Genomic DNA, 24,236 nt, shown 5'->3' on the forward strand with positions numbered 1-24,236 from the left:
GAATCACAAAGGAATGTGCTGTGTGATTCACATGCGGTCCTGGAGCAGTGCAAATTTCAACCCATTCATTGACAGCCACTGCAGGTTGCAACTGCGTTGCATTTTGAATGAAGTGTGGGAAGCAGGCATGGAATGTGAATTTCCCACACCATATTCTGGTGTGAAATGGTCCTAAAAGAACCCAACAATATAGACAAAGTTGACTGAGAACGTGGAACATAGCAGACAGCGTAATTGAAATACTGTATCTATCCAATTTTATTGATCGACATAGATTAGAAGCTGAATGATAGAGAATTTCTAAAGGTAATAGGGGAGAATTGGAAAAAGTGGAGATGGAGAGGGAATAACGAAGGAAAACGGTAAAGGAGAAAAAAAAGGAGGCACGGAAAAAAGCGGGAAAAAACAACTTCATCTCTTGTTCCCCCACAGGAAAGTAACTGATTGCAGGATGCCCAATAAGGGATACGTAATGATAACAAACATAACCATCTTGCTATGATTAACTACAGTGACTAGTTGCCTGTGCAGTCTTTCATAGAGTTATATTTGTTGTATTCATGGGCTTGCCTTTTTAAGTTTAGACTGAAAATACTAGTAACTCCATTACATGTTTTTGATAAAGAATTATGAGTTATCTAAAAGTAAAAAAAAAAAAAAAAAAAAAAATGATTTTGCTTAGCATTTTCCATTTATATGATAACCCCAGAGTTTATTTGTACTTCTGAATTTCATGGAACAGTCATGAAATTCTTGGCTTGGAATTAACACAGTTGCCATATGCGTAGGTGTGTTTCTGTCCTTTTCCTAAACATTAAGCAGCTGTACACTCAAACACAAGTGTAATTATTGTATATTTGTGGTATGATTGTTATGCATTTAAACGAAGAAACAAAACCTAATTTAACTGATAATATTCAAGTTAGAGACGGCATATTAGGCAGAGAGTCAGGGTCAAAGTCAAGGATCAGCTTAGTCATTAGCTTGACCCAGATGACACCAAGAAGAGCAGCCAAGTGCTCACTGTAGTGGCAAACTTCCTTCATTATAGCTGAATATAAAAGAGACAAACAAGAATTGAATGCCAAGTATGTTTATATCTAATGATTAGTGGCTTCAGTATTTTAGTAAAGCTAGAAATTGCTAAACATTTACCACAGCAGGATGCCACTTTTAGCACCAAATTAATTTTGCTTGTTTTGTGATTATTATTTTTTTAGCTCAAATGCTGCTTCCTTGGATATGCAGTGTAAGACTAGTCTTTTTTTAAGGCATTTTACCTTCATTTTTGCCTAGTTATCCATATAGCAAAACATGCCCTGTCTTAGAGGCACCTTGGACAGCAGTATTGTCAGTGTAGTTAGTGTACAAGTAGCAGATTTAGATGGACTTGAAGGCATTTCTCATCACGTCCTGTCCTGGTTTCAAGTGGACAATTAAAAGGAGACCCAAAAAGACAAAATGTGGGTGCTGCTCAGGTAGAGAGGTAAAGTCCAACTAGACCACTGTAAATGCAGGCAGGGCCAGGGAGCTTGTCCTGGCTCCAAGCTGCAGCAATGTCAAAGGAAAAGGCAGCAGATGATGAAGCAGACCCATGTCCATTAAGTGAGATGAATGGCAGCCTCAGCCTGGACTCCAGCCATGCCACGCCCTCAACACTCTGCCCCATGGCGCTTAAAGTGATTGTAAAGTATCATTTTGTTTTGTTAAACATTACAAACATGTTATACTTACCTCCTCTGTGCAGTGGTTTTGCACAGAGCAGCCCCAATCCTCCTCTTCTCATGTCCATCTTTGGTGATTCTGGCCCCTCCCTCCTGTTGAGTGCCTCCACAGTAAGCAGCTTGCTATGGGGGCACCCAAGCCAACACACAGCTCCCTGTGTCCATTCAGATATGCAACATCTCTGGATCTGGATGGGGCTCAGGTAAGTATGAGGGGGGGCTGCTGCACACAGAAGGTTTTTTATCCATATGCATAGAATGCATTAAGATAAAAAACCTTCTGCCTTTACAACCACTTTATTCATCAGGATCATGTTAAAGGGGAGAAATATTAAGACTGAAGCCTTGAATGGATTATTTACTAAAATGTAATGAATTTTTAAGGAAGTGAAATAGGAGAATTTTTTTTTTATAGATAGAAATATCTTTTATAAATTTGTTTTAATCAGTCTTGTTTTTCTTCTTATTATTATTACTATACTTAGGTTGTGCCATTGACTGGTATAACTAGGAAGATAGAGGGACTTTTTTAGATTCTGCTAAAAATTGTGCACTAGGGGCCGGATTCAGATACATTGGTGTATCTCTCCGCTTGGTGTAACGTATCTCAGATACATTACGCCGCCGTAATTTAGGGCGCAAGTACCGTATTCAGAAATAACTTGCCCCCTATGTTACGGCGGCGTAACATATGTGGTCCGGCGTAAGCCCGCGTAATTCAAATGTGGATGATGCGGGCGTGTTTTGTTTAAACACGCCCGTTCGTGAAAAAATCCCATGCGCCGTTCGTGTAAAAATCCCAGTGCGCATGCTCGAAATTCCGCCGCAAATCGTCATTGCTTTCGACGTGAACGTAAATTACGTCCAGCCCTATTTGCGAACGATTTACGCAAACAACGTAAAATTTTAAAAATTTGACGCGGGAACGACGTCCATACTTAACATAGGATACGCCTTGTCATGGACCTTGGAATGCTGAAGGGTATCTCTTTGAAATCTGTTACACAGTGGGGGGTCTTCTGCTCTGTCTTAAGGCCAGATGGCTCCATTGTTCTGTGTCTGGCTATTGTGTACATTGATTGCCCCCTGGGGCTTCTGTCTCAATACACATAACAGTCCCTCCATTCAAGCTATTGGACCAATCTTGGCTGACTCATGTTCAAGTCCTCATTTGCATGGTTATGAGGACCTGAAGAAGAACTCGATGTACTTTACAATTGACCAATAGGAAAGCGATTGTTGGGGGCGGGATGTTCCAAATTCTGTTTAAAAGTGTGTTGTGTACTTCCAATAAAGGTCTTCCTGTTTGAACTTACATACAGCCTGCCTGGTGTTTTGTTCTTATGGATCCCGAACGGCACATAGCTGTAGTTCGGATCCCGGAGCCTTGGATGACCGAACCATCAGACGTTGCGATCTGCAAGCTGACTCAATAGTAGCAGAGGAGTGTCGGGAGAGCGGAAGTGCACAAGGGTCTCGTTACATTGGTTGGCAGTGGTGGGATTTGCTCTCCAGTTACTGGGACACTCCAAACCACCACAGTCAGTGACCAGCTATGCAGCATGCAGGAGAGCCATGCTGAAAGACTTACTTGAGAGCCGTGGAGGGACCGGTGGGACAAAGAACAAGGCCAGCCTGATCAGTGAGCTAGCCGAGATGGATCAGAGGGATGGTGATGCAGGACCCCGGTCAGTTGAAGACTTGTTTCAGCAACGAGTTCAAAAGCGGTTGGCATTATATGGTGCTAACCCATCAGAGACCGCCATACAGAATGCCATTAGAGACATCAAGCTGCAGGATGAGCGACAAGAGAAAGAACTAGAGCGTCAAGAGAGAGAACGAGAGTGGCAACATGAGCAGAGAATGGCAGAAATACGGCAATCGGAGAAAACGCCTAAAGATGCAGCGACTTTCCGTAAGTTGCCCTTTCGGGCGTTCAAACTATTTAAGGAAGGAGAGGAGGAAATTGAAAAATTCCTGCAAGACTTTGAGAGACTATGCCAGATACATGAAGTACTGTCCCAAGATTGGGTCGTCTTACTGGCGAGTAATTTAACTGGCAGAGCGGCGGATGCATATCGGGCCCTGGAGGACGAGGACGCTAAAGACTACGACTGGGTAAAAGAAGCTTTGCTAGCCCGATTTGCCATTACACCCGAAGCCAGCCGGATTAAGTTTTGAGAATCCCGGAAACAAACCAAACCAACACAACATACGTGGAGAGGGCACATCATCTGCAGCGGAACCTTAAGAGCTGGTTCCAGGGAAGCCACGCTCATACCATAGAGGACATCACCCAGCTAGTACTATTGGAACAGTTCTTTAGCCACACCCCTCCGGTAGTACAGGATTGGGTGCGAGATAAGCAACCACGGACAGTACAGCACACAGCTACTTTGGCCGATGAATATCTGGACTCTCGAAGGTCAGGCGAAAACAAGCGCTATCCACTATCTCGGCCCAGCTTACCAGCCTCTAAGCCAACTTCAGTACCTCAGTGGTCTGCCTCTAGACCCCCAGCCCGACCCAACCCTCCTACCGGACCTAAGTGCTATACCTGTAACCGAACCGGTCATCTGCAACGATATTGCCCTACCCAATCCACGAGGTATCGAGAGACTAATCCATCCAGACCAGTGGCTCATTGCTTCCAGAATGAGCCCAACCATCGAGATGTTCAGGAAGAGTGTGGCAAACTTTTCGAAGCGGATCCTGTCCAAGCTGCTGCAGGAGATAATCGGCAGCACCATCGCCAGGCAGTATGGGTTAATGGGCAGCCGGCCCAGGGACTCCGCAATTCCGGGGCTACGATTACTCTAATCCAGCCTCACATGATTCCCCAGTCAGCCCGGACCGGCCAGACTGTTGCAGTCAGGGTAGCAGGGGACAAGGTGCTACGTTTATCCACCGCCCAAGTCCTCTTGGATTGGGGCTCAGGGGAGCGACATGTGCCAGTGGGATTACAATGCGAGTTACCCGCAGAAGTACTTTTGGGGAACGATTTGGGCCATTTAACTTCCTCGTATGCCCCAGAGGCCACCATGGCCGTGACCACCAGACGTCAGAGCCAACTTCAAGGCAACTCCACTCCTATGGGGACCCAGGTAAGACCAAATCCTCCTACGTTACCCCGACTTGACAACACTGTGTCCTGAGATTCTCCCTCTGATGTTAGGCAAGAGACTCAGATGACCCAACTTTAGCTGGGTATCAGGACAGGGCGGGCAAGGATCCAGGTGGGTTGGGGGAAGACAGAATAGAGTGGGAGGGGGGGTTCTTTATTGTTACACTGAGGGAATGGGCACTGGGAAGCGACAGGGCCCCCACAAAAGCGCCCAGAGGCGATTCAGTTCGCATGCGTTGCGCTATACAAGTCATTCATTCATTCATTCACAAACCGCTAGTTGTACCCCAGAAGTACAGACGGGAGCTATTGCGACTGGCTCACGACATCCCCTTGGCCGGACATTTAGGGATAGCCAAGACCCGGAGTCGGTTGTCTCATGCTTTCTTCTAGGCCGGATTACATGCTGAGGTGCGAGAATACTGCCGGACCTGTGAGACTTGTCAGAAAGTAGGGAAGACAGGGGATCACCCAAAAGCCTCGCTGCAACCCCTGCCGATTATTAGAGAACCCTTTAGCCGCATAGCGGTAGATATTATAGGCCCACTGGCCCGCCCCAGTGCCACCGGGAAGAAGTATATTCTTACAGTGGTGGATTACGCCACCCGCTACCTGGAGGCCATTCCCTAATCCAATATCCAGGCGGATACAGTAGCAGATGCCTTACTGCGGGTATTCACTAGGGTAGGGTTTCCCCAGGAGATATTGTCCGATCAGGGTACCCAGTTCACAGCTGAGCTGACGCAGAATCTCTCGCGTCTCTGTGGGATTAAACCCCTCCAGAGCGCTCCCCTACCACCCTCAGACTAATGGGCTGTGTGAGAGATTTAACGGGACCCTGAAGCAGCTGCTTCGGGCCTTCGTGGAGAGTAGGAAGGATTGGGAGAAATACCTTCCCCATCTACTGTTTGCATATACAGAGGTACCCCAAGAGTCCACAGGGTTTTCCCCATTTGAGCTGTTATATGGGCGAAGGGTTAGGGGACCCTTAGACTTAGTAAGGGCCCAGTGGGAGGGGGTAGAGGATCCGGAAGGCCTCCCCATCCTTAGTTATGTCTTGGAACTCAGGGAGCGACTGCGGGACCTTACTGATCTAGTCCATGAGAATATGCAATCGGCCCAGAGTCAGCAGAAGGTTTGGTATGATCGGTCTGCGCGGAATCGCACCTTTTATATCGGACAGAAAGTCCTGGTACTAAAACCCCTAAAGCAAAATAAATTACAGGCCTCTTGGCAGGGCCCCTATCGGGTGGTAAAACAGCTGTGCGATACCACCTACGTGGTTGCCAGCTGTGCAGACACAAAAATTAAGAGGACTTCCACATTAATATGATGAAGGCCTTTAATGAGAGGGCTGAGGCAGTAGCCTCCATATGCGCTCTGGCCACCGGGGACTCTGAATATCTACCGATGCTGGAGCTTCCCGAAATCAGTAACTGTTCCGGGGGGTGGAGGATATACAGCTAGGAGATAGATTAGGATCCCAAGAACGAGAGCAGGCCAGAGAATTACTCCAGGACCGACAGGAGATGTTCTCGGCTCTCCCTGGGTACACTCACATAGCTGTGCACAAGGTAGAGACTCCTGGGCAGAAGCCCCTGAGACAAACAGCCTATAGGATTCCCGGAGCAGTGCAAGAAGGGATGAGAGTGGAGATTAGGGAAATGCTCGAGTTAGGGGTAATCGAACCATCAGCAAGCCCCTGGGCGTCCCCTGTATTATTAGTCCCAAAACTGGATGGCACGACCCGATTTTGTGTGGACTATAGGCGACTAAATGGCTGTACTGTGACAGATGCCTATCCTATGCCCCGAGTGGACGAATTGCTGGACAAAATAGCTCAGGGACATTATCTGACGACTATTGACTTGTGTAAGGGCTACTGGCAGATTCCCTTGGACGCGGAAGCAATTCCGAAGTCGGCATTCATCACCCCGTTCGGCCTTTACCAGTTTTTGGTGATGCCATTTGGGATGAAGAATGCTCCGGCTACCTTCCAGCGGATGATAGATGAACTCCTCGATGGTCTGCAAGATTTTGCATGTGCATATCTTGACGACATCGCAATCTATAGCCAGACCTGGGAGGAACATCTTGGACACCTGGGGGAATAGTGCTAGATAGGATCCGAGCCGCAGACCTGACCCTAAAGCCAGACAAATGTAATATCGGGATGTCTGAGGTGCAATATCTGGGACATAGAGTGGGATGTGAGAAGCAGAGGCCAGAACCTGCAAAAATAGAGGCTGTCCTAAACTGACCGGTTCCCAGAACCAAGACCCAGGTACTTGCATTTTTAGGGACAGCAAGGTACTACAGGAAGTTTGTACCCCACTATAGTGACATAGCCAAACCCCTAACGGACCTGACCAAAAAGACTCTCCCTAAACAGGTCCTGTGGTCCCCGGAGTGAGAGACAGCATTTCATCAGTTAAAAACCGCCCTAACGCAAGCTCCCATACTGGCGGCACCCGATCCTAACAAATGCTTTGTCGTTCATACAGATGCCTCCATGTTTGGACTGGGAGCTGTACTAAGCCAAGTTGGTGATGACGGGAAAGAGCACCCGGTGGCGTATCTCAGCCGCAAGTTGTTACCCCGTGAAGTTGGATATGCTGCCGTGGAAAAAGAGTGTTAGGCCTTAGTCTGGGCTTTAAAGAAATTGCAGCCCTACGTGTATGGACGCTCTTTCACCGTCATGACGGACCACAATCCCTTGATATGGCTTAATCGGGTGGCGGGAGAGAACGGGCGATTACTACGTTGGAGCCTGGCTTTGCAACTGTACAATTTCACTATACAATATCGGCCAGGGCCTCAAAAGGGGAATGCGGATGGGTTATCCCGGCAGACAGGCCTGGAACCTTAAGACAACTTTTCCAACATCCTCGAGTTGACCCGTTTGGGGTCCCACTGTGGCTGTTGGACTGTTTCCCAGGGGAAGTAATGTCATGGACCTTGGAATGCTGAAGGGTATCTCTTTGAAATCTGTTACACAGTGGGGGGTCTTCTGCTCTGTCTTAAGGCCAGACGGCTCCATTGTTCTGTGTCTGGCTATTGTGTACATTGATTGCCCCCTGGGGCTTCTGTCTCAATACACATAACAGTCCCTCCATTCAAGCTATCGGACCAATCCCGGCTGACTCATGTTCAAGTCCTCATTTGCATGGTTATGAGGACCTGAAGGAGAACTCGATGTACTTTACAATTGACCAATAGGAAAGCAATTGTTGGGGGCGGGATGTTCCAAATTCTGTTTAAAAGGTCTTCCTGTTTGAACTTACATACAGCCTGCCTGGTGTTTTGTTCTTATGGATCCCGAACGGCACATAGCTGTAGTTCGGATCCCGGAGCCTTGGATGACCGAACCATCAGACGTTGCGATCTGCAAGCTGACTCAATAGTAGCAGAGAAGTGTCGGGAGAGCGGAAGCGAGCAAGGGTCTCGTTACACGCCTCATATAGCAGGGGTAACTTTACGCTGGAAAAAGCCTAACGTAAACGACGTAAAAAATTGTGCCAGGCGGATGTACGTTTCTGAATCGGCGTAACTACCGAATTTGCATATTTTTTGCGGAAATATACGAAAGCGCCACCTAGCGGCCAGCATAAATATGCAGCCTAAGATACGACGGCGTAAGAGACTTACGCCGGTCGGATCTTGGAGAAATCTATGCGTAACTGGTTCTATGAATCAACCCCGCAACTCAGAGTTACGACGGTGTATCCGGAGATACGCCGTCGTAACTCCGTTGTGAATCTAGCCCTTGGTTTGTAAAGTTCAAACCTATTTTTATTCCAAAATCCACCACATTATATAGCACTAGTTTTACAGATAGTTAACTACCAGTTAAACTGATTATTGTTACCTGCAAACCGCTCCTTTCCCAGATTCAATTTCACAAATGTCACCTTCAGAGCAGTAGCTGGGTTCCAGGTCACAAATACTTTGGCATAGTTGTCCATCAATTCTTTTGTAGCCAGGTTTGCATATACAAGTTGCCTCTTTGGTCATTGGGTTTATGGAACATTCTGTAAACTCATCGCATGCCATGAACTTGCATGGGTCTGCCAGGTCAGCTAAAAAGATTGAATAAACAGGTTACAGGCATTTAAAGTATGGAACATTGTAATTTTAATGTTATGACATGCTGACTTTGGCTTGTTTTAAAGTCTCAACTTTGGAGCATCTTCTTACCATTTAGGGTGCTCCTTCTCACTATATAATACAATTCTCTAATATGCTTCTTCTATTGGATTCAGTGAAGCCTTTGTGCATAATGATTTGTGAGAGAAAGAAATTTCTCAGGCATTTTCTACATAACAGAAGACAAAACAAATTGCTCTGGCTTGCATTTCTGTACGTACTTTGGTGGCCTGCATGCTGTAGCTTAGGTATTAATAAAACTGAACAGGGCTAAGACGTGACCGGAAGTGACGTGACATCCCGTCCGCACATCCGCAACTTGGTGTCTATACGTTAGATTTTTTTAAGTTTATGCTCAGCATTTTTATATTTTGGACCAATAAATTGTTTTGCCGTGAAATACTTCACCATTTGGAGCCTTTTTTCCCTCTCTTTCATCATTTTTGGGGACTGCCTATGAACATTCTGGGCACGGAGCCTCCATTTTGGTGTAGCCCTGTACTGTACACAGTGGAAGGTAGACGCTCTTCAGGAAAGAACCCAGAGGATTGCAACAGCTCGTCCGAGCGGGGAGAAGGCTGTTCAGTCTCCATCTGAGGACTTTCATGCTGTCTTTGTACATCAGGGAGGTAAGCGCTCTGTGAGCCCAACTGCCGGTGGGATTGTGTTTAGCACTTACACTTGGATGCACAAGTTCATTGCTGCTATTTTGGGACACTATTTAATTTCAATTCTTTTGAAACACAGGACTTATTCGTTCACCCTTGTTTGCATCACTGCTATAGCCTCCTTGAGTGGCTATGGGATTTTATTTATAATTATTATTATTATTGTTTGGTTTTATTCCCCTATAGGGGATCATATTCACATTGTTTGTGTATGCACTATTCAACAATTTTTGCGCTCATCATCCACCATTATTCAATCAAATTTTTAAGCTTTACAGCCTGAGATAAAGATTTTTATTTCATCCAGCTGTATTTACTCAGTGCAGCCTATAACATCCAAGTGGAAGATATAACAGAAACATGTCAGAGAAAATCAAAAAACAAAAACTGAATCATTGAGTTGGAAAAAGGACCACCCCCTAAAAAATGACTCGATCAGGTGGAGCTAATCACCTTCTCATTGACACACAAAGCCATTTGACGTTCAACTGTGATCAGCTGTGGTCATTTTGATCAGCTCAGCATGAAAATAGCTTTTCTGGAGCATATAAGTCCCGGGTAGTGCAACTGAAGCGAACAATCAACTATTGGTGGCAAGGCTGGGATCTTCAAGATAAAGTTGTGGACAGACACAGGTCAGGAGATGGGTTGCAAGAAAAAAGCCACTCCTCAAAAAAGGCCACATGCAGTCCCAATGAGATTTCCCAAAACACACCTTGAAGATTCTGAGACCACATGGAAAAAGGTGTTATTGTTCAAATTAGCATAGAATTGTATCATTTGGCCTTAACACCAAACGATACAGCATGTCTGGCAGAAATCCATCCAAATAACACCATTCCTAAAGTAAAGCATGGATGTGGTAATATACTGTTATGGGAGGTGTTTCTCTGTGGCAGGGAATGGAGCAATGGTCAGGATAGAGGGAAAAATGATTGGGGCAAAATACCGTCAAATGCTTGAGGAAAATCTGCTGCCATCTGCCAGAAAGTTGTCAATGAGAAGAAGGTTTACCTTCCAACATGATGTTGACCCAAAGCACACAGTTAAAATGACCACACAGTAGTTGAAGGAGAAAAGGGTGAATGTCCATGCATGGCCTAGTCAGAGCCCAGACTTAAAACCCATTGAAAATCTGTGGAATCACTTGATGACTGCAGTCTACATCGGTCACCATCTAATCTAACTGAACTTAAGCAGTTTTGCAAAGAAGAGTGGAGAAATTTTGCAAAGTCTAGATGTGCAATGTTGGTAGAAACATATCCCAGCAGACTAAAGGCTGTAATTAAAGCAACAGGTGATTCAAAAAAATACTGACACAAGGGGTGATCCTTTTTCCAACTCTGTGATTCTGTTTTTGAATTTTCTTTTTGACATGTTGACATGTTTGACATGTTGCTTTTATGTCTTTCACGTTGATGTTATAAAGTAAATGCATCTGGATAAAACAAAAACGGTCTGTTTTCATTTCAGGCTGCAAAGTAAAACAATCACATTGTGTTAAAGGGGGTGATTCTTTTCTATACTCACTGTATATTCCATGCATCCGAGAGTTTGTGAAGGCATTGTTCTGATTATATGGGTAGGGGGTAATGGTTCCTGCAAATCCAATCTACAAACTGAATACTGTTGCCATGATTACAAAGAGGAGAAATCCGAATACATTTTTCATAGAAAATTACTCTTAGTTTTATGTTAAAATGTAAAAAAAAAAAAAATTCAAATACATTTAAACTGCAGGCAAACATTAAAAAACATGAAGCACATATAAGTGATTTGTTTTACTTGCCAGAGGATTTGTATTTCTGTTCATAAAGTTCTGAGATTTAAATAGCTCTGTCATGCAGCATAATCATGTTTCCCAGGGCAGAAGACCCAATTTTCTCTTTTTTAAAGTGACCCTGTCCTATTTTAGGCTGCTTTCAACCTCAGGAGGGGGGGTGTCGGCGGTAAAGCGCCACTATTTTTAGTGGCGCTTTACCGTCATTTTTAGCTGTGCTTTTCGGCTTCTAGCGGGGCACTTGAGACCCAGTCAACGTATTATCCATTGTTCACTCATCAAGGTAAGCATGTGTTCTCTCTTGTACCTCATTTACTACTTAATGGTTTTTCATCCCTCCTTTTGCTCCTCAATCGGTTCACTGATTGGAGGACTAGGCTGAGGGTTTTCTCCCTTTCCCTTTACTGGCTATTTTTGAGAAAGTAACTGCCATATCAGTGAGCCCCCATACTTTTTTATATATATATATATATATATATATATATATATATATATATATATATATATATATATACATATATATACAGATAGCGTCTAAATCCCTCACCATCTCTTCACTCGTTGGCTTCACTATGTATCTGATTTTAACATTAATGCCTCTTTTTTTTTATTGATTCATTTACACCTTTACTATGCCTATACATTTTTTCTTCCTCGCAGGACTAATTATTTAATTGTGCCAGTCCTATGCCGGGCCCTTTGGGTTGGCTGTGGAGACCTATTACATAATACTGGTATGTGCACGCTCTCATGGCTGTTGTGTTCCACATGCTGAAGCAATGTCTGTTCTGTCCATTTTTTGAATTGTACATTTTGCTCTTCTTGTTTCAGAGTACCTCTTTACCAACTACTTTTATCTTCTCTATGACCCTGAAGAAGAGATATACGCCAAGATTCCTGAAACACGTTGAGTTAATGGAGAAGTGTTCTTCTTAAAGTTCCTTAAGCTCTTTTGAGCGTAGTACTGTATGTATATGTTGCATTATATATCATGTATGGTGATATTTTGCACCACTACGTTTGTTAATCTTTAAACAATAAATGTTTTCATATATATGTCTACTTAGAGTTTGTCCTTAAAGTCCTGGGGGGTACTTTTACTTTTGTTTCCTTATATATATTCTATTGATGTCCTCACAGTGACTCCCGCCAATACTATCCAATGATAAATTTAAAAACCCCACTAAAACGGTCTTTCAGGTTGTCACTCGTAACATGAAGTAAAAGATTTCCAGTGGAGTGTTAACTTGAACATTAACTCTTGACAGCGACATCTAGCGAGTGAGTCAAATTCCTCCATAGTAGTACAGTTGCGTCTAAGTCTCATCATTTGGCTTTTAGGCACTGATCACTGCCATGACTCATGATGGCAGCTGTCTAAGGTAATATAAGAGTTTCTATCCTTTGATTTGAAAAAAGTCGATATCGCAAACTTTCCCTCCTTAATAGAAGTTCTCAGGGCCAAAAAAGTGACTTCCTCTGGCCTTACAATTAAGAACAATCCCCCTATTAATGTTGTTCAATTGTTCCATAAACTCATGCAGCTCAATTTCACTGCCATCACAAAGGAGGAGGACATTGTCTATATATTTGGCCCATAAGACCAACTGTGGCCTCTGTTGGGCATAGACAACATCCTCCTCCCACTTGGCCATAAAAAGGTTGGTCCCACTTGTGCATTGGTAAGGGAGATTTTGAAACAAGAAATGGCATTGGTGTATAGAGTGAGAACATATGTCCCCTATGGTCTTAACGTTGACGTGGATGTCAATGCATTTATTAATAAATCATAGAGCCAACTTACTTGTACATTCAATATACTATATGTTTGTGAACTCTTATCTGAGTCTCAGACTGCCTGCAATTTTATCATTTTTTAATTTTTTATATTTCTTTTTCTTAGTATGTCCTGTAATCAATTTTGACAGTAACGGACATGCTTCTGATTAAGTGTAAATTAACATCCGATAGATGCAGATACTTTTTGAGATGCGGCTGGATCTTTTTGTATGATAACTTAGAGGTCATTACGCCAATGCTTTCTTAGAACATCCACTAGATCACCGGTCTCACGATTCGATGCGATTACGATTATCAAGTCCATGATTAGATTCGATTCCGCGATGCATCACGATTGCAGCGCAAGTGCGCATGGCTCTCCCCCCAGAATACTAAAGGAGATGATCAGAGACTGCGGGAATAGTACAGGAGACGATCAGAGACTGCGGTCATAGTACAGGAGACGATCAGTGACTGCGGACATAGTACAGGAGATGATCAGAGACTGCAGAAATGCTACAGGAGATGGTCAGAGACTGCAGACATGCTACAGGAGATGGTAAGAGACTGCGGACATGCTACAGGAGATGGTCAGAGACTGCGGACATGCTACAGGATATGGTCAGAAAACTGCGGTCATGCTACAGGAGATGATCAAAGACTGCAGACATGCTACAGGAGATGATCAGAGACTGTGGACATGCTACAGGAGATGATCAGAGACTGTGGACATGCTACAGGAGATGATCAGAGACTGTGGACATGTCCACAGTCTCTGATCATCTCCTGTAGCATGTCCACAGTCTCTGATATACATGTAAAACAAACAAAATAAACACAACACATGGTCCTGGGGAGAGGGATGAGCAGTAGTTTCTCTTTGAAGTGAAGGTTCGCTTTAGTAGTGAATGTTATTTTGATGACTTTGTATATAAATCGGGTCCAAGGGTCATACACTGGTGATCCTCTAGCAGTAGAGTACTTGGTTCTAGTAAAACAAAGCACAAGTAAATAAAAACTCTAATAAAGTGGTGAAGTGAAGTAGTAATGAAGCAGACACTATGTAAGAGATAAGTAAAGTAAGTAAAGACAGCCTGCTGTAGTAACACATACAGTCCATTCATTCCACCCCTTGTGTGCACACAGCTCCTAATTCTGCACAGAGTACATATGAACATTTGCTGAGCTCACCAGATTCTGCCCCTCCAGTTACGCATAGATTTCCCTAAGATCCGACTGGCGTAAGTGTCTTACACCGTCGTATCTTAGGCTGCATATTTACGCTGGCCGCTAGGTGGCGCTTACGTCGATTTAAGCAAAGAATATGCTAATTAGGTAGATACGCAGATTCACAAACGTACGTACGCCCGGCGCTATTTTTTTACGTCATTTACGTTAGGCTTTTTCGGCGTAAGGTTACTCCTGCTATTATGAGGCGTACGCAATGTTAAGTATGGACGTCGTTCCCGCGTCGAATTTTGAAATTTTTACGTTGTTTGCGTAAGTCGTTCGCGAATAGGGCTGTACGTAAGTTAGGTTCACGTCTAAAGCATTGACGATTTGCCGTCAGAATTTCGAGCATGCGCACTGGGATTCTTTTACGAACGGCGCATGCGCCGTTCGTAAAAAACTTAAAAAATGCGGGGTCACTATTAATTTAAATAAAGCACGCCCACATCATCCCCATTTAAATTAGGCGGGCTTACGCCGGCCCACATACGTTACGCCGCCGTAACTTAGGGCGCAAGTTCTTTCTGAATACGGAACTTGCGCCCTAATTTACGGCGGCGTAACGTATCTGAGATACGTTACACCCGCAGAAAGATATGCTTATCTTTCTGAATCTAGCCCCATGTTTTATTTTTTTTATTTTTTTGGGCATACATAAGGTTTAAGAACCAATGTTTTTATACAATTTATTATTCTACCCTGTACTTTGGTAGGACCACGTTTATAGGATCCATTTTTAAGTGAACATTAACAAGTTTCAACATCACGTTTGATGTATGATGGCTTTTTGTGTAACTTTATTGAGAAAAGTTTTTCTGAACATGGGGTTTTAAAATGAGGTTGGTTTAGGTCTCAATATGGCCAAACGAGGCTAGGATTATTATTATTATTATTATACAGGATTTATATAGCGCCAACAGTTTGCGCAGCGCTTTACATCAGGGAAGACAGTACAGTCACAATACAATTCAATACAGGAGGGATCAGAGGGCCCTGCTCGTTAGAGCTTACAATCTAGAATTGGGGCTTGGTTTCGAATTTCTCATGTTGTACATGTATTTAGACCAAGACTTGGTTTTTTGTATGCTGTACAAAAGTTGGTGATTCTACGCGCCGCCCTGGATCATGAGAAAGGCCTAGGCTGGGTTAACCACTTCAGACCCGAAAGATTTTACCCGCTTTTTAACCAGAGCACTTTTTACAATTTGGCACTGCGTCGCTTTAACTGACAATTGCGAGGTCATGTGACGCTGTACCCAAACAAAACTTGCGTCCTTTTTTTCCCACAAATAGAGCTTTATTTGGTGGTATTTGATCACCTCTGTGGTTTTTATATTTTGCTCTAAAAAAAAAAATAGTGACAATTTTGAAAAAAACACTATTTTTTACTTTTTGCTATAATAAATATCCCCCCCCCCCAAAAAAAAATAACATTTCTTCTTCAGTTTAGGCCAATATGTATTCTTCTACATATGTTTGGTATTTATGGCATTTCCGTTTTTTTTTAACGGCATTGCGACGGACAAATCGGACATAAACAATTTATACAGCCATCAGGGCTATAAATATGCACTGATTACTGTATAAATGTCACGGGCAGGGAAAGGGTTAACACTAGGGGGCAATCAAGGGGTGAAATGTGTATTCTCTCAGTGTAAGAGAGGAGACATATGGTTGTTCCTACTTAGTAGGAACAAACAACATGTCTCCTTTGCCCTGACAGCACAGGGATGTATGTGTTTGCACACACAAATCCCCGTGCTGGCTCTCGTGCATGGCTGGCACCTTTCGCAACTGCCGGCCACACGCATCGGGTCCCCCGCTGTGCAGTGGCCATGCGCGTGTATCCTTTGGCGGCTCTTAAAGGGAACCCTGTACCCATACAGGGTTTCGTGCAGGGGTGCCATTCTGCCCCAGTAAAAAGACATGAGGTGGTCTGGAATCAGTTAAAGCCACAAGCGCATCTGATCCCTTGTAATTAGGGATCATTTGAAGTTGGTAAGCGAGCAATTCTGCTGATGCGTGAAGTCACTGAATTTTAAGGATCACTATGGTGGTGGAGGATATAGAGTGATCTTAGAATCCATATATCGCATTACTTGTGGACTATTTAACTACTTGCATTACAGCTGTTTATGTTTATATTTGTTTAGCGCAACCTATTTGTTTTTTATCCTTAGGTAATTACATTGCTTGCATTTAAAAAAAATATGTAAGTAATCATGTATGAATAAATAAAGTGCAGAATAATTGTGTGGCTTTACATCTGCCTGAAGTTCATATAGAAGGTGCAAAATCTATTCCCACTGGTGTTTTGTCATGGGTCACCCTGCTTGGAACCCCCACTAATAAGCCTTTTTTATTTTATTTTTACTTTTCGCAGTGCAGTCCTAAAGCTCTCCTAGCTAGGAGAACTGTTCTGTTTTTTTAATTTTATTTTGCTTCTATGCACCTTTAGAAACTAAAAGCTTCGTTATTTTGTTAAGATGCAACATGACAGTTTGGCTTTGAAATCTTATTGAAAGAAAGAAAGAAGAAAAAGAAAATACATTTTTTTTGTACTGAAGAGTGAGGAAAGGGTCTGAAAGCAGAATGTTTTCTTCAATTAGAAAATGGTACAGCAGTTATTTACTATGTGTTCTAATGAAACTGTAATTTTCCTGTAAACCCATTTTAAAAGCATTTTATTACACCTTGTAAAACATTGAGTGCTTTCAGAATCACTGTTGATAAATTTATATATATATGTGTGTATATATTTATATATATATATATATATATATATATATATATATATATATATATATATATATACACATACAGTTGTATATACAGTTGTGTTCAAAGTAATTCAAAACAATAGCAGTCCAGCATCGCTAACCAGATCAAATATAAATTATATTTCTACATGGCAAATAATTTACTAGTAGTTGTAGAAGAGTAAAAGAAAATCAACAGACCCAACAGTTATGGCATGCACGCTGCTGAATCTGTGTAATTGAATCATTAATTGAAATTTTAATAGCAGTGTGGAGTTCAAATAATGAGGTCATTCAGTCTGTGAAAAAACAGGTGTCAAACAGGTGGCCCTTATTTAAGGACAAGACAGCAAATGTTGTACATGATGGGTAAAGTGCATTTCTTTCTGAAAATCTGGGTAAAATTGGTCGTTCCAAACACATTGTACAAAAGAACAGTGTACTTTGATTAAAAAAGGAGAGAGGAAAAGCATAAAGAAGTGCAGAAACTGATAGGCTGCTCAGCTAAAATGATCTCAAATTCTTAAAAATGGCAAAAGAAACAAGAAAGACGTGGAAGAAAATGGAAAACTACCATTCGAATGGCGTGAAGAATAGCCAAAATGGCAAAGATAATGATCAGCTTCTGGGTAATTAAAGATGGTCTAAAATTACCTGTGAGTACTGTAACAATTAAAAGACTGTTATGTGAAGCCAAGCTATTGACAAGAAGCCCCTGCAAAGTCCCATTGTTGAAAAAATGACAGGTGCTGAAGAGGTTACAATTTTCCAAAGAAAGAGAAATGGTGCAACATTTTGTTGATTGTTTTTTGTGGGTCTAGGGGCTGCAAACAGATGACCCCCAAACACTGAATTCAAGCCACAGTACACTGTGAAGACAATGAAGCATGGTGGCGCAAGCATCATGATATGGGAATGTTTCTCATACTATGGTGTTGGGTCTATTTATCACATACCAGGGATCATGGATCAGTTTAAACACATCAAAATACTGTGACAGGAAGTCAGGTAAATCTGTGGGTGTTGTCAGAGACGGGACATACATTTCTGCCTTGTTTAGACAATACGCCAATTGTTATTAGGCGTCGGCTGCAAAAGTAGCCAGAAAAGGTCTAAGGGCGTTGGAAAACTTCAGCTGTTCAGAATGAGGCAATTAAGGCCTCTATAAGTAATCCAGAGGATTACCACTGAATTGCTGCATCCTGAGGCTTTGTGAGTGAAGGAGAGCAGTAGCTGAAAGTCTTCTGAGGAGGTGAGGAGATTGATTTTTCTGTGTGATAAAAATCAAAAAGAGACTATTGTTTTTCTGCTGTATGACCAGCAGTGTCTGCCCAGCACTAGGCTGTGCCAGACTCCATAGATGGGTTCCTGTGTGGAAGGTAGACGCCCAAAGTGGCCAGGGTTTATTTTATGTTTTGATTTTGTTTATGCTGTTTGGATGCTTGCCCTTGTTTCCAGAAAGATGGAAGAATAAACCAAAATCTTTGTTTTCAACCGTCTTCGACTGCCTGTCTGTATAAATTCAGTGTGTAGTGACCCCATCCAAGGGGTCACACACCCCGCTACCGAGCTAACCCCTTACAATACTTAAAGAGGTCATGTTGCCTTATGCTGAAGAGGAAATGCCCTTAAAATGGGTGTTTCAACAAGACAACGACCCCAAACACACCTTTAAGTCAGCAGCATCTTGGTTCCAGACCAACAAGATTAACGTTATGGAGTGGCCAGCCCAAACCCCAGACCTTAAAGTGATTTTAAAACTTTTTTTTTTTTTTTTTAAATAACCAACGTGTCATACTTACCTCCACTGTGCAGCTGCTTTTGCACAGTGGCCCCGATCCTCGACTTCTGGGATCCCCCGGTGGCTCTTGCAGATCCTCCCCACATCAGTAAACCCCCTAGGAGAAGTGCTCTCCTGGGGGGGCTACCTTAGGGGAGTGCTGCCGAGTCCAGCATTTGCATCCATATACACAAATGCTGTACTCGGCCCCGCCCACCGGCACCCGCATCATTGAACTTGATTGACAGCAGCAGGAGCCAATGGTTGCCCTGCTATCAATCTATCCAATCAAGAGACAGAAAACCAATGCAGAGAGGGCTCAGGTAAGTAAAACGCTGGGGCTGGGGGGGGGGGGGGCGGTGACTGCCAGAAGTTTTTTCACCTTAATGCAATAGAAAAATTGTGGGGCGAGATTAAAAATGCTGTTTCTGAGGTAAAACCAAGTAATGCAGAGGAATTGTGGAATGTAGTGCAATCATCCCAGTCTGCAATACCCGTTTTCAGATACAGTGGTTATACAACTAAATATTCACAGGAAAGATAAATCTTTAAGCATTTTTCAGTTTATACAGTAAATGTTTGAGCTTGTAAAGAAAAATGCAGACACTGCTACTTTTTCGAAAAGCCTAATATCTCTCTCTACACACTGCTCAAAAAAATTTAAGGAACACTTTGAAAACATATCAGATCTTAACGGGCAAAAAACTCATGCTGGATATCGATACTGATATGGACTGGGTAATGTGTTAGGAATGAAAGAATGGCACGTCATTTGATGGAAATGAAAATTATCCACCTACAGAGGGCTGAATTTAAAGACACCCGAAAATGAAAGTGAAAAAATGATGCAGCAAGCTAGTCCATTTTGCTAAAATTTCATTGCAACAACTCAAAATGGTCCTCAGTAGTTTGAATGGCCCCCAAGTGCTTGTATGCATGCCTGACAACATCAGGGCATGCTCCTAATAAGACGACGGATTGTGTCCTGGGGTATTTCCTCCCAGATCTGGATCAGAGCATCACTGAGCTCCTGAACAGACTGAGGTGCAACCTGGCGGCACCGGATGGACTGAAACATAATGTCCCAGAGGTGTTCTTTTATATTCAGGTCAGGTGAGCGTGGGAACCATTCAATGGTATCAATTTCTTCATCCTCCAGGAACTGACTGCATGTTCTCGCCACAAGGCCTGGGCATTGTCGTGCACCAGGAGGAACCCAGGACCCACTGCACCAGCGTAGGGTCTGACAATGGGTCCAAGGATTTCTTTCCGATACCTAATGGCAGTCAGGGTGCCATTGTGTAGCCTGTAGAGGTCTGTGTGTCCCTCCATGGATATGCCTCCCCAGACCATCACTGACCCACCACCAAACCGGTCATGCTGAATGATGTTACAGGCAGCATAAAGTTCTCCGCGGTTTCTCCAGACCCTTTCACGTCTGTCACATATGCTCAGGGTGAACCTGCTCTCACCTGTGAAAAGCATGGGGGCACCAGTGGTGGACCTGCCAATTCTGGTGTTCAATGGAAATTGCCAATCGAGCTCCACAGTGTCCAGCAGTGAGCACAGAGCACACTAGAGGACATCGGGCCCTCAGGCCACCCCCATAAAGACTGCTTCTGATTGTTTGGTCAGAGACAGTCACACCAGTGGCCTGCTGGAGGTCATTTTGTTGGGCTCTGGCAGTGCTCATCCTGTTCCTCCTTGCACAAAAGAGCAGATACCGGTCCTGCTGATTGGTTAAGGACATTCTACGGCTCTGTCCAGCTCTCTTAGAGTAACTGCCTGTCTCCTGGAATCTCCTCCATGCTCTTGATACTGTGCTGGGAGACACAACAAACAATCTGGCAATGACACGTATTGATGTGCCATCCTGGAGGAGTTGGACTGCCTGTGCAACCTTTATAGGGTATCGCCTTGTGCTACCAGTAGTGACAATGACCCTAGCCAGATGCAAAACTAGTGAAAAACAGTCAGAAAAGATGAGTAGGGAAAAAAATGTCAGACACCTCCACCTGAAAAAACACTCCTGTTTTGGAGGTTGTCTTATTGTTGCCCATCTAGTGCACCAGTTGTTAATTTCAATTAACAGCAAAGTAGCTGAAACTGATTAAAACCCCCTCTGTATACACCCCTCCCCCTCTGTTACTTAACTGACCAGATCAATATCCCAGGAGTTCTGATTTAAAAGTGTTCCTTTAATTTTTTTGAGCAGTGTATGTGTGTGTGTATATATATATATTTATATACACACACAGATTTTTTTCGTGGGCATTCTATACATACCTTCTATCAGCACTGAGAAGCAATCACTGTGCGCCGCTTTAATCACTTGCCGTCTGCCTAACTGGGAATTTACATCATTATTTTGAAGTTTAATACTGGCATTATGGCTGCAGCTAGACGTCACTTCCAGTTCAGGGTCGATGTAAATAATGCTTTTTTTTTTTTGGAAAGCATTAGATCAATGTTTTTTTTGATCTGATAATTCGCATTGTAGTCGAGAGATGTGGGGTCTTATTGACCGCCAATTTCTCCATAAAGAGGAGCTGTCATGCTTTATTGTTGTCACAAGAGATATTTACATTTCTCATAACAGCAATAAAATGTATTATTCGCAATCTTCTTATAGCCTAGGCCATCTTTAAGTAGAGCAATAATTATTTTTTTCAGATCCTCAGAGTTCTTTGCCATGAGGTGCCATGTTGAACTTCCAGTCACCAGTATGAGAGCGATAACACCAAATTTAACACACCTGAGACCTTGTAAGACTAGTCACATGACACCGTGGGGGGAAAATGGCTAATTGGGTCCAACTTGGACATTTTCACTTATGGGTGTACTCACTTTTGTTGCCACTGGTTTAGACATTAATGGCTGTGTGTTGAGTTATTTTGAGGGGACAGCAAATTTACACTGTTATACAAGCTGTATACTCACTACTTTACATTGTAACAAAGTGTTGTTTCTTCAGTGTTGTCATATGAAAAGATAGAATAAAATATTTACAAGAACGTGAGGGGTGTACTCACTGTTGTGAGATACTGTGTATATTTATGTATATGTACGTGTATATATATATATATATATATATATATATTGTTCTCGTCATCTTTTTCATGTTAGTGTTACTAAACCCCACCACCTGGGGCACATGCCCTGGGTTTTTCTGCGCGGTGCTCCTGGTTTTGCCACTCCCAGCTGGCTGGCAAGCAATGTAGGGCTGAGTGATCTATGCAGATACCTGCTTAGCTCTGGCTCTGGCATCACTCAGCAGAGTCAGAGAAGTGTGGGGACAGTGCAGTCTCTCCCTTTTCCAGTAAGGAGGACTAAGAACAATTGGAGACCATGACAAGAAATGCAAGTGAGATTGAAAGGCAGTAGGGGTGAAGTCAGGTCACACCTGAGGCCAACAGCAGATGAACAGAAAGGTGCCAGGACAGTAGCATCATTAAAGTTAAGGTAGAGGTTAGCAGTGTGCAGGCAGCTAGAGTCAATAGACATAGTCTTCTCTAGGAGTTCACGTCAAGGTTGTTAAAGAAGGAAAGCAGCTGACAAGCACAATCCAAAGACAGGTCTCAATAAAGTTGGTTGCGTAACAGGTTTAGGTACAGATTTAGGACCTGCTTTGACCGCAGGATTGGTGAGAGGGCACTTGCCCATTTGCAGGAAACAAGGACACTGCACACAGAGTTGCTTTACTTTGCCCATACTTACCAGAACCTGGGTCTCATTGAAGTCCTTTTAAGCAGTTACAGTGTACGCCTTGCTATCTGGATACTGTCAGCATACCACAGTTACACTTTGCCAAGTTCTAAGTGCACCAACTAAAGTGGCTAGCTGAAGATCCAAGGCCTCATTCTTCTTCTAAGGGACTGAAGTTACTGGTGCCTTTCAGGCACACGCACACACACACACACACACACACACACATACTCAGGGCTCTGTGTATGTAGTGTATGTGCGGGATAGTCTGATTTGGGAGTTACATCACCGAACACTGAATTTTGGTAGTGTTCATAGTTGGGCCTGTGGTGTCAGGAGACAGAAGGGAGGGTCATTCCTCCACCCTCCCTCTGCTTGGACTCATAGAGCAAACGTTAAGTAGAGTGGTAACCAATCCGGTATAAAGTTTCCGTATTGTGATTAGAGTGATTGCCCCTGATTTTGGGGTTATTCACCATTGTAGAATCCCCTGAAAGTGGCCTTATATAATATATCGAGTTATACTGCTCTTGATCTCCGTTATTGCTCTTCAGTTAATTAATTTGAAAATAAACTGCCTGTTACTTTGCCACAGAAACTTTACAGTAAAGACAATTCTGTGTGTTTTTTTTTCAATGGTCCTCGCACGTACACCGGTGCCAGGTCTGCCAGAGGATCTGAGACTGTTCTTGGGGTTGAGAGGCAGAGTACAGAACCAATTATATTTAAGCGGCTCATTTGGGGGTAGTTCTACAATTATATACAGTATATGTCCTTAAAAAATCACGTAGTCCAGCCATGCAGATCAACACCAGTTATGATGAATAATGCCCACCCACCCGCTAAAAAAAACAGCTGGCTGCAGACATGATCCTCTCCCAATGACTGCTCACCTGTGAATGACAGCTCCAGTGGATGACAACTAAGTTTAAACAAATGGGTGGGGTCTCCTGAGGGATGTCATTGGCCAAACATGTTCATAACAATATTTGATCAATATTTGATCAAAATCAAACATAAAATAAACCCTGGCCACTTGGGGCGTCTACCTTCACCACACAGGAACCTATCTATGGAGTCTGGCACAGCCTATTGCTGGGCAGACACTGCTGGTCATACAGCAGAAAACAAAAGTCTTTTTGATTTTTTATCACACAGAAAAATCAACAGCACCTCACCTCTTCAGAAGTATTTCTGCTCACTGCACTCCTTCACTCAGAAAGCCTCAGGATGCAGCAATCAGTAGTAATCCTCTGGATTACTTATAGAGGCCTTAATTGCCTCATTCTGAACAGCTGACGTTTTTCAACGCCATTAAATCTTTCTGGCTACTTCTGCAGCCAACACCTAATAATAATTGGTGTGTTGTCTAAACAAGGCAGAAATGTATCTCCCGTCTGTGACAACACCCACAGATTTACCTGACTTGCTGTCACACCAGGTATGTACAACTAATCCCTACTGACCACCAATGTAAGGGCACTGTACACTGAACATGCTGCAGAGTGCATACCCCAGACACACAGACTTTTAAATTCATT

General features: G+C 43.2%; 1 protein-coding gene across 2 annotated transcripts in view; it reads right to left on the bottom strand.

The window, feature by feature from the left end:
- IMPG1 (interphotoreceptor matrix proteoglycan 1) overlaps positions 1–24,236 on the bottom strand; it is a 340,276-nt gene that overhangs the window by 21,228 nt on the left and 294,812 nt on the right. For both annotated transcript variants that reach the window (XM_040349990.1, XM_040349991.1), the window contains exon 15: positions 8,717–8,927. In XM_040349990.1, the coding sequence (XP_040205924.1) occupies positions 8,717–8,927 (211 nt within the window). The remainder of the gene's footprint in view (positions 1–8,716; positions 8,928–24,236) is intronic.

The sequence above is a fragment of the Rana temporaria genome, chromosome 4 (assembly GCF_905171775.1).
Source record: "Rana temporaria chromosome 4, aRanTem1.1, whole genome shotgun sequence".
NCBI classification, from domain to species: Eukaryota; Metazoa; Chordata; class Amphibia; order Anura; family Ranidae; genus Rana; species Rana temporaria.